Raw genomic sequence first — 11,862 nt, 5'->3', positions numbered from 1 at the left:
GTTGAAGTTTTTTCTGTTTTGTAGGAGTTGTTGTGTGTAAAATGTGGTTTCTGCCCTATTTATAAAGGGTTTAAGTTCTGAATATTCTTAAAACGGTGGGAAATTTGAATGTTGTTTAAAATTTCAATGCAAAATTGGATAGAAATTTGCACTTTTTCATTGTGGCGCCATTTTTTTTTTGTGTTTTTCATTGTGGTTCCAGCTTGCACTTTTCCAATTCTGAAATTGCTTTTTCAATGCAACATGTTTGTTCGAAATTTAGGTAGGATAAAAATAAAATTACAAATAATATTAAAATAAATTAAATTACAGATTATATAAAATTAAATTATAAAAAAATAAGTCTTTTTTAATAATGATTAAATAGAAATAATTAACTGTTAGAGTCAATGTTGACTCCGACAATGTTGGGACCAATGTTGATAACATACGTGTTTTCAATGTTGGGTGGAATGTTGATAACATTCATGGTGTCAACATATCTGGGTTGCAACCAACATTCCGGAGTCTGCCTTGACTCCATACTTTGACTCTCCATTGGTAATTGTATATATTTAATCTTTACCTTCCTTTCACACTTTTTTATTCTTTGGTTGTGGAATAAAGGTTTCAAGCTTGTTGACCACGTTTTCAATAAATGGAAAGGCGGTTTTTCATGATCCAAAGTAGTGGGGTGTTAGTTCCTACTTTTAAGGAGCCATGATCTTTCAACCAACATTCCAGACTGGTCGACTAGCAGTTTTCGGAGGTGGATTGCAGCGGTTATTGGAAGCTTCTGGAAGTGGAAAGTAGAGGAAACTGACCACGACATGAAGGTCTATAAAAGCAGCAAGAAGCCTCATTCATCCTTACATTTTGGAAGTGCAAAATCAGAGACTTAACATTCACCCGCAACCATCTCGTCATTTACCTGCTGCAAACGTGTCACCAGCTCTTCAAGGATTGCTTTGACGAAGTAGACTTAGGCAGCCAATCTGTAAAGTCTATCTTTGTATCGACGGGACGTCGAGGGCAAGAGTTGAAGTGCAAGGCCATTGGAGCGTAGCAGGTTGTTTGCTTTGTCCGATTAACTTTAGTTATTCGGCTGTTTTGGATTCTGTGTTGTATCAACATCGTAGTACCGAAAGTAGATAGGTTGGTTTATCTTAGACAGTCATTCTGTAAAGATAGATCTCCAAGAAGATCCAAATCTGTAATTTGTATTGTTGATTCAACATAGTGATTTTAGCCTTGAGGCACTCACGGGTTATTTATAATCCGTGAAAAAAGTATTCCTGTGTGTTATTTATTTCCGTTGCATGTTGAAAGCAATGTTAGTAACATTCTGTTGATAACATTGCATTCAACATTACTCTTTTCTTTACACAGTTTTACTTTGTTGGTAATTTGGGACACTAAACTATTTCAATTGGCATCAAGAGCAGGTTCTTGACGTACTAAGAATCGATTCCTGTGTGCAAAATTACCACTTATGGATTTGTCAAGTGTGTCGGCTCGACCTCCTACTCTTGATAGTGGTGGGAAGAACTACAACTTGTGGAAAACTAGGATGAAAATCTATATCAAATCTATTGATGAACGTGCCTGGGTGGCTGTGTTGGATGGGTGGACTCCACCGCGTACCACTGATGAAAATGGAGTTACTTCTCTCACACCCGAGAGTAAATGGTCTGCTGATGAAAGACTCATTTCTAACCATAACTCCAGAGCCTTAAATGCTATCTTTATCTCTGTTGATGTTCCTGCCTTTCGCATGATTTCTAATTGCACGGAAGCTCGAGATGCTTGGCTCATTTTGCAGGAACAATGTGAAGGTTCAGCCAGTGTTAGAGCAACAAAAATGCGAATGTTGACCACCAAATTTGAGATTTTGAGAATGCGCGATGATGAGACTTTCTCTGCATACTATGAGAAACTTTGTGAAATCTCAAATGAAGCTGTTGGACTTGGAGAACCTATTAGCAACGAAAGATTGGTCAGTAAAATACTGAGATCTCTGCCTGAAAGGTATAACATGAAAATCTCTTCAATTGAAGAAACTGCTGATGTTGCTACTTTGCGTGTTGGGGATCTGGTCAGTAAGTTGTTAACTTTTGAGATGAATCTCGAACAGCAGAAAGCTGATCATGTGTCCAAAAGTGTGGCTTTTTGTGTTGAAAAGATTCCTGAAAACTCTGAAATTACTAACTTGTCTGAGTGTACAGATGTTGATCCCGAGGAGGAAGATGATGTTAATCTTGCTATGTTGGTTAAAAATTTTAACAACATGCTGAAATCTTTTAAGAAAGGAAAATCCAAAAATGGTTTTAGGAAACCTTCTAGGATGTCTGCTGGATCTTCGTCCAACATCACCAATGTTAAGAAGAATGTTGGAACAACATCTGAAGTACGAAGTGTTGATCACATTCAATGCAGGGGCTGTCAAGGGATGGGTCACTATGCAAATGAGTGTCCCACAGCTGCAAGAAAAAGGCATTCTGGTCTTACTGCAACTCTTAGTGATGACTCAGATTCTGAGGAGGAAAAAGTTCTCCTTATGGCTACAGTTGATGAAGAGCATTTGCAGGGAGAAGACATGATTGGAGCCCTTGAAAATCTTGATGATGAAATGATTTTTTCAGATAGTTCTTCTGAATCAGGAACTCTAAGTGTTGATGACAATATTTCCAGATCCGACTGTGATGTTGATCTGATTGATGTGTCTGATAATATGAATGTTGATGTTGATGTTGCCAACACTGATGTGAACATCTCTTCTGAAAATGATCAGTTTGATGTGATTTTTAACAATGTTGTTTTTGACATGGATACTGATGTTCAGGAGATTGATGGGATGAAGATCCCCACTAACACAACGAACTGGTATGAAATGACTATTCTTGATGATTTCAACTCTAGTATACCGGATTTCTGTTGTGTTGTAGCTTTGGAAGAACAGGAGAGTGATCCACTGAAAGAGATGGAGAATTTTAAAGAGCTCTATGAGATTGTTGATTCTCAATGTCGGGAGTTGAGAAATGACATCTGTATGTTGGTTGATGAAAACCAAAATCTCAAAGGGCAAATTACAAGGCTTGAAAGGATGCTCTCTCAACGTGATGTTGAACTTGATATACTCCGAGGTAAAGTTTGTGATTCTGAAAGGGTGTTTAAACGGTTTAACAAAGGGACCTCATGTTTAAATGAAGTTCTATCTCATGGTCAGCATAGTAATTCTGGTATTGGTTTCTATGCTGAGGAGCAAAGAAAGCAACATCGTAATACTACTGTTTTTGTTAAAGAAAGAAATGTCAGTGTGAATGTTGACAACATTAAGGATCCTCATAAGAAAAGCAAAAGGAAAAAATCCTATGTTTGTCATTATTGTTCTGCTCCCGGACATATCAAACCTCATTGTGTCAAATACATAAGTGATTGTGCTGTAAAATCTGCGACACAGATGTTTGACTGTTACCAGAAGAATGTTAGTAACACTGGCAGGTTTGACTTTAGCAGATTGTTGGATAAGAGAGAACAGAATGAAACCTGTAACACTGTTGTCTACACCTCCTTGAATGCTAATATTTCTGAGAATTGGTACTTTGACAGTGGGTGTTCTAGACATATGACAGGAACAAAGGCTTTACTCTCTGATTTTGTTCCAACATCTGGAGGAAAAGTCACGTTTGGAGGAGGTGCGAAAGGAACAATTCTGGGGAAAGGAGTTCTCAATGTTACTGATTTTCCTAAATTAAAAGATGTGTATCTTGTTGAAGGACTTAAGGCTAACCTGTTTAGCATAAGTCAGTTATGTGATGCAGGTATGACCGTAAAGTTCGACAAACATCTTTGTGAAGTCTTTGATGACACAAATCAGTGTGTGATGATGGGAAAAAGGTCGTCTGACAATTGCTACAAGTCCCAAGAAGAAACGTTCTGCAATGCAGTCAAACTTGATGATGTTGAGCTTTGGCATCAACGACTGGGACATGTCAACTTCAAGAATCTTCAAAAGTTGATCACACATGATGTAGTTCGAGGCCTTCCTAATCTGAACTTCAAGAAAGATGTTGTGTGTCAACCTTGCCAGAAGGGGAAGCAACACAAAACAGCTCATCCAATGTTGTCAACATGTTGTACCTCGAAATGTTTCGAACTCCTGCATATGGATCTGATGGGACCCATTGAAGTTGAAAGCCTAGGAGGAAAATGGTATGTACTTGTGTGCGCTGATGATTTTTCAAGATACACTTGGGTTGAATTCTTGAAAACAAAATTTGAAACCTTTGCTCATTTCAAGAAATTGTATAAAAGGTTTAGAGTTCAATATGGCCAGTTTGTTGGAAGAATTAGGACTGACCATGGCAAAGAATTTGAGAACTCTCTCTTTGATGACTTCTGCACTAACAATGGAATTTACCATGAGTTCTCTGCACCCAAAACTCCTCAGCAAAATGGTGTTGCCGAAAGAAAGAATAGAACCATTTAGGAAATCGTGAGAGCTATGTTGCAAGCAAAAGGTCTTTCCAAACGACTATGGGCTGAGGCTGTAAGTACAGCATGTCACATCATCAATAGGGTGTACATGAGACCAGGTACTATGTTAACTCCGTATGAGATTCTTAAAGGCAAGAAGCCCAATCTCAAGTACTTTCATGTTTTTGGATGTGTCTGTCACATCTTGAATGACCGTGATCACCTCAACAAGTTTGATTCCAAAAGTGACAAAGGTCTCTTCCTTGGATATTCTGTGAATAGTCATGCTTTTCGTGTATATAACCTCAGAACAAAGACTATTCAAGAGACTGTTAATGTTGTGTTTGATGATTGTCTTAGTCTCATTGATAGAACAGAGGATGAAGATGTTACTGAGCTACTTGAGGAGCCCAACAACATAGGTCATGCTTCTGACCACCACAGAAGTGGCGATGATGGTACAACATCTGTACCAACATCTGATGTTACTTCGTCAGGGTCAACATCAGAAGGAGAAGCTGGCAACTACGTGTCGGACTCTGAAGAAGAGTTGGAAGCTCAATTTCTTTATAATTCCATCAGACGAGATCCCCCAAGTCATGTGAGAAGAGATCATCCAAGTTCTCAAATCATTGGAGATGTTGGTGAGAAAGTTGTCACTCGACAGAAGAAGGAAGTCAATTACAAAGAGTTGGTAAGAATTGCATGTATGACTTCTGTGTGTGAGCTTGCTGAGGTTGAATGTTATCTGTCTCTTGTTGAACCTAAGAATGTTGCTGATGCTCTTAAAGATGTTATGTGGGTCAATGCTATGCATGAAAAACTTAATCAGTTTATTAGAAATGATGTGTGGGATCTTGTCCCTAGACCACATAACAAGAATGTTATTGGTACTAAGTGGATTTTCAAGAATAAAACTGATGAGTCTGGTAACATTGTTAAAAACAAAGCTAGATTGGTAGCACAGGGGTATACGCAAGTGGAAGGGATCGATTTTGATGAAACTTTTGCTCCTGTTGCTAGAATTGAGTCAATTAGGCTGTTGTTTGCCATTGCTTGTTAGTTTGGGATCTCCTTGTTACAAATGGATGTTAAGAGTGCCTTTCTAAATGGTGTCTTATCTGAGGAAGCCTATGTTGAACAGCCTAAAGGATTTGAAAACACTAGTAAGCCTGATCATGTGTTTAAACTTAAAAAGGCTTTGTATGGCTTAAAACAAGCACCATGTGCATGGTATGAAAGGTTGACTGTGTTTCTCCTTGATTATGGTTTTTCTCGTGGTCAAGTTGATAAAACCTTGTTCATCAAAAGGCATGCTGGTAACACTATCATTGCACAAATTTATGTTGATGACATTGTGTTTGGTGCAACTAATGATAAGCTTGTGAAGGATTTTGTTAAGGCCATGTCTACCACATTCGAAATGAGTATGGTGGGACAATTGAATTTTTTTCCTAGGTTTACAGGTAACACAAACTCCTGAAGGTATTTTCTTCTCTCAAAGCAAGTACTCAAAAAGTCTTGTTCAAAGATTTGGCCTAGAGTCTGCTAAACACATGAGAACTCTCATGGGTTCCACTGACAGATTATGCAGGGACGATGTTGGACGTGATGTTGATCCAACACTATACAGAGGAATGATTGGCAGTTTGCTTTATCTAACTGCAAGTAGACCTGATATTCTGTACAGTGTAGGAGTGTGTGCTAGGTACCAAGCTCAGCCAAAGGAGTCACATTTGAAGGCTGTTAAACGCATCATACGCTATGTTGCTGGAACATCTGAACTTGGAATGTGGTATTCCAAAGACACTAACTCTAACATTGTCGGATTTAGTGATGCTGATTGGGCAGGTGATGCTGATGACAGAAAAAGTACAAGTGGAGGATGTTATCTCTTGGGAAACAATGTTGTGTCCTGGTCAAGCAAGAAACAAAATTGTGTTTCGCTCTCTACTGCTGAAGCCGAATACATTGCTGCTGGCAGTTGTTGTGCCCAACTTCTTTGGCTCAGACAGATGTTGGACGACTATGGTATGGAAAGTAACATTTTGACTGTCATGTGTGACAACACTAGTGCTATAGAGATTTCTAAGAATCCTGTTCAACACTCTCGCACAAAGCACATTGATATTCGTCATCATTTTATAAGAGATCTTGTTGAGAAAAAGCTCATTGTGTTGGAATACATTCCTACTGAAAAACAACTTGCTGATATTTTTACCAAGGCTTTAGATTTTGAGAGATTCTCCCATCTTAGGAAGTCTCTTGGTTTGTGCTGCATTTAAGTGTCCTTGCATGTGAGATGTTAGGACTTAGGTGTTCTTTGTTGGATCCTAACATCTTTATTTTTTTTCTTGTGTGTTTTTTTTCTTTCTTTTATTTAGGCATATGCATGTTGGAGCCTGTGTTACTGACAGTGCAATGTCCATGTTGGTTGTTTTGATGTTATTCGGTCTAACCGGTTTATGCTGTGTTCTTTTAGCAGATGTTGAATTAAAAAAAAATGATGTTATAAGACCGGTAGCACAAGAGTGAGGCTTAATGGTCATAAAACATCTGAAAATAAATGGATCCTCCCTTCTCTCATCTAAGTACTCGGGGCACGGCGTTCGCAGCGACGATGCACTCAGGGAAAATGGATGTTGAGCTTTAAGATCTCAAAGTGTTTTTTCTTCCTCTGCTGAAAGAATCATAGTCTGTTTTCCGGATGTTGGATAACATTGTCTTCTAATGTTGGACGAACATTTGATGTAACATTGGCTCTACTGTTTTGTTTCAAATAGGCATTTCCCTTCTCTTCTCTGGTTCTCTCTCTTTATCTTTTTCCTTGGTGATCTTATCAGTTATTTGTGTTTCTAGGGTTTGGTCGTCTGATGCCTGATTCGCCTCTCCTTATCTCTTGTGATATGATTTTCGAATTTTGATTTGTTTTTGTGAGGGAGATTTTTATGGGATTTGTTCTTATCTCGTGGCTTAGTGGTTGATGTTGGCTGGGTTCCTCTCGTTTGTATTTAAGGGGGTTGTTCTGATTGTTCATTATTACCTTTCATTTCACAAACCCTTCTATCGAGATTTGTGCAGTTTTTCCTTTTGAAGCTCAAAAGTCATGGACAAAAATCCTGATCTTTCCTCTCTCATCAAGAGTCTGATCCAACACTTCGGATCACCGGAAAGTGCAGCCAAACATCTCTCCGCCCTCCCTCAGATGGCTGAATCAACCGACAAACCCTCGTCTTCTCAAACTCCAGTGGAAGTCCCAGGAGGATCTTTTCCTCCAGCTCCTTCTCCAAAAGGCTCTCCGAAGAGAAGTACCACTGAGTCGTCTGTAGGGGCTGATGTTGATCCTGTCTCTTTGCAAATGGTAGAAACTCCCATCAACCCTGAGCCGATCTCCACTGTTCCTCCTCTTGAGGGTGTTTATTCAAAAATTGCGCCTGGTTCCTCTGTGAAAGTTGACGAAAATCTCACGAAAGGGAAAACTTCTCTACCAAACCTCACTGTTCTTGCGACCTCGGAGAAATCCTCAGGACAGCCAGCTTTCGGTGTTACTCAACATCAAACTCCTCTTCCCACTCCAAGCGAAGAGTCAATTCCGTCTTCAAAAGAGGAATCAGCACATGCTTCTCAAGATACCTCCATGGAGAGAATTGGGGAAATTGCCAAAGAGGCCCTGCTTGATCTTGCTTCACAACCGGGGTCAGATGTTGATAAAGCTTCTATTGTTGCTGAAGACGAATGTGCTGCTGGTGATATACCCACATCCATGGATGTTGACGACCCTGAAAAAATTCCTGATGTTGGTCAGGATGTTGATCCAGAAGAAAGCACAGATGTGATCGATGTTGACACCTTTGTTCCTGACAAGAAAAGTCGAAAACGTAAAGCTGGAGTTGCCTCTCTCAGGCGGTCCTCAAGGTCAAAATCCACACGGGTGATCCCTTCTACTCTCAATCTTCCCAGCCGAGAAGACAGTGATGTTGGTCCAACATCACAGCCTCCTGTTCTCAAGCCAAAGGTTGAACATTCTCCCAACTCAAAGAGTGGAAAGGTATCTTCTACCTCTCACACTACCTCTCCTCGTATCAGCTGCTCTGGAAGCTCCTCTGAATCAGAGGTTGAGGTTAGTAAGTCGTACTCCACTCGTTTTTACACTCGTGAAGCAAAGAATGCTCTCAAAGTGTTGGCTGCTAGGAAGTTTCATAATGATAGACGTGTGGATGAGGATTTCTTTTCAAAGTATAAGCTTGATATCCTTTTGCAAGATAGGGGTATGTGGGGTACGGTTGTTAATGTGTTTCCCTATGATGCTGAAATTGTTAGGGAGTTCTATGTTAATCTGATGACAGAAGCTTTTGACCCAAAATCTGTTAAGTTTCGGAAAGTTTTTGTTAGGGGTAAGGTCTTTGATTTCTCCCCATCTGCCATTAACAAAGCATGTTACACTGCGAATACCAACACTGATGATGTTGAGGTTGATGATGATGAGATGACTAGGGAGTTGACTGGAGGGAAACTTAAGGCTTGGACCTCGAAGTTTGCTGCATCCACTTTGTCTTGGAAATATTCTGTGCTTCACAAGATTGCAGTTTACAACTGGCTTCCAAGCAAAAACACTAATGCTCTAACCAAGGAACAAGCTGAATTTATCTTTAAAGTTGGTAAGCCTCTGGCTTTCAACTTTGGTGAGCAAGTGTTTGCTAACATCTCTCGTGCAGCCTTTAAATCCACAGGTGGAAGTATGCTTCCCTTTCCAAGCCTCATCTACAATCTCTTGGTTCAGCAAAAACTTAAGGAGAGAGAGGAAATTGTGCTTGTTGAAGAGAAGAATCTACTTGAGTTTTCCAAAACCCTCATCACTCCTGATCGTGTCAAAGATCTCCCCTACGTACCTTCACGTGCTGGTCCTACTTTGTCTCCTCAGCCTGATGATGAAGCTGACTGCTGAAGCTGAGATTGACATGTATGGTGAAGACGAAGATGTTGATCGTGCGACTGCTCATGATGTTGCACTTGATGTTTCCAACATCATTTCTGTCAAAGCACATCTCACTAGAGAAACATCCACATCTCGTAAAGGCAAGGAACCAGCTGGAGATTCAGAAGTTGAGATTGATCTTGATGTTGCAGAGCTCATCAAGGCCAGAGAGGACCTTCTCAAGATCAAAAGACAAGTGCAGTTGATGGTGGATCGGACGATCAAGATGGGACAGGACATGCTTGCCCGGGTCGAATGTTGTGAACAAGTCTTCGCCAAACTCCTACCTTTTCCTTCTTCAACAAAAAAGGGGGAGTAGTGTTTGTTATTTGTTGGCAGTTTTTGTTCCAAAAACAATTTTTATTTCTTTGGTGATGTGTTTGATGCATGGACATCGTGATTTTTTTTGTGGTGCATGAGCACTGTTTTTGGTAACATAGTTTATGTTATCTTGGTTTTTGATTATCTGTTGGTTCAACATTTATCATGTTTTTGATATACCTTCGTATATTGTGTTGGGCAGGTTAAATAAAGGTCTTGGCCTTCGGCCGACCTTTATTTTGATCAAATGAAGCTAAGGTTTCATCTTTGTTTTGATCAATGTTGATCGAGAGGTTAAATGCTCTGAATGTTGTTGTTTGTTTTTTCTCTCTTCTGTTTTGCAGGTTCGTGTGTTTCTTAAGGTTGTACCTCAAGTACTTCTTAAGGTTGTACCTCAAGTGCTTCTTAAGGTTGTACCTCTTGTTTGTTTCAGGGGGAGTGTTTTTATGACTCTCCTCTGGACTGATTTTGAGGTTCACCTCTTGTTTGATTAAGGGGGAGTTTCTAACTCTTTCTTGATCTGATTTCCTGTAACATAGAATTCGTTTTTGTATATAGTTTTTCTTTGTTTGTGTTTTTTTTGCAGGAAGGAAAAGATTAAGGGGGAGATTGTTAGAGTCAATGTTGACTCCGACAATGTTGGGACCAATGTTGATAACATACGTGTTTTCAATGTTGGGTGGAATGTTGATAACATTCATGGTGTCAACATATCTGGGTTGCAACGAACATTCCGGAGTCTGCCTTGACTCCATACTTTGACTCTCCATTGGTAATTGTATATATTTAATCTTTACCTTCCTTTCACACTTTTTTATTCTTTGGTTGTGGAATAAAGGTTTCAAGCTTGTTGACCACGTTTTCAATAAATGGAAAGGCGGTTTTTCATGATCCAAAGTAGTGGGGTGTTAGTTCCTACTTTTAAGGAGCCATGATCTTTCAACCAACATTCCAGACTGGTCGACTAGCAGTTTTCGGAGGTGGATTGCAGCGGTTATTGGAAGCTTCTGGAAGTGGAAAGTAGAGGAAACTGACCACGACATGAAGGTCTATAAAAGCAGCAAGAAGCCTCATTCATCCTTACATTTTGGAAGTGCAAAATCAGAGACTTAACATTCACCCGCAACCATCTCGTCATTTACCTGCTGCAAACGTGTCACCAGCTCTTCAAGGATTGCTTTGACGAAGTAGACTTAGGCAGCCAATCTGTAAAGTCTATCTTTGTATCGACGGGACGTCGAGGGCAAGAGTTGAAGTGCAAGGCCATTGGAGCGTAGCAGGTTGTTTGCTTTGTCCGATTAACTTTAGTTATTCGGCTGTTTTGGATTCTGTGTTGTATCAACATCGTAGTACCGAAAGTAGATAGGTTGGTTTATCTTAGACAGTCATTCTGTAAACATAGATCTCCAAGAAGATCCAAATCTGTAATTTGTATTGTTGATACAACATAGTGATTTTAGCCTTGAGGCACTCACGGGTTATTTATAATCCGTGAAAAAAGTATTCTTGTGTGTTATTTATTTCCGCTGCATGTTGAAAGCAATGTTAGTAACATTCTGTTGATAACATTGCATTCAACATTACTCTTTTCTTTACACAGTTTTACTTTGTTGGTAATTTGGGACACTAAACTATTTCAATTAACTATTCCTTAATCACAAACTAAATCATGTGGACCACACTCCTAATTCATCTAATTTGCTTCTCCTTAATCTTCGTGCCGAAAAGTAATGGGACATGAATAGCGGGACGGAGGGAGTACATATTTTCATCACAAAAGACTATATGTGAGGGGAAAAAATTTGTCACAAAGTTGTCACGACAGGGTCCTCACATATAGTAATATGTGAGGAAAACTTGATTTCCTTACATTAGAGTGTCATGCTTATATGATAAAAAAAAAAAATAATAATCACAAATAGTCATTTTTTATCTCAAAAACCCAAATAATTGTAAGGTAAAAAATTATTCACAAATAGTCTTATTTTTCATCACATCCCTAATTTTGTAACAAATACCTCAATATATATATATATATATATAGGGGAGGGGAAAAATTGAGTTTTTGCAATAAATTTTTTTGTTAAAAAATACATATTTTCATCACGAAA

The 11,862-nt window shown here is 39.2% G+C and overlaps 1 protein-coding gene across 1 annotated transcript; it reads left to right on the top strand.

Moving 5' to 3' along the window:
• Positions 1-7,561: 7,561 nt before the first annotated feature.
• LOC131000850 (uncharacterized) lies at positions 7,562-9,400 on the top strand. Its single transcript, XM_057927006.1, has one exon. It carries the CDS (start codon positions 7,562-7,564, stop codon positions 9,398-9,400), a length of 1,839 nt encoding a protein of 612 aa, XP_057782989.1.
• Positions 9,401-11,862: the final 2,462 nt, after the last annotated feature.

The sequence above is a fragment of the Salvia miltiorrhiza genome, chromosome 1 (genome assembly GCF_028751815.1).
Source record: "Salvia miltiorrhiza cultivar Shanhuang (shh) chromosome 1, IMPLAD_Smil_shh, whole genome shotgun sequence".
In the NCBI taxonomy this organism is placed as follows: Eukaryota; Viridiplantae; Streptophyta; class Magnoliopsida; order Lamiales; family Lamiaceae; genus Salvia; species Salvia miltiorrhiza.
The sequence above is the reverse complement of the archived record's forward strand: the minus strand, read 5'-3'. Positions and strand labels throughout refer to the sequence as shown.

What these genes read in the sequence shown, in the direction of transcription:
- LOC131000850 (XM_057927006.1), top strand. Translation starts at nt 7,562, where the DNA reads ATGGACAAAAATCCTGATCTTTCCTCTCTCATCAAGAGTCTGATCCAA.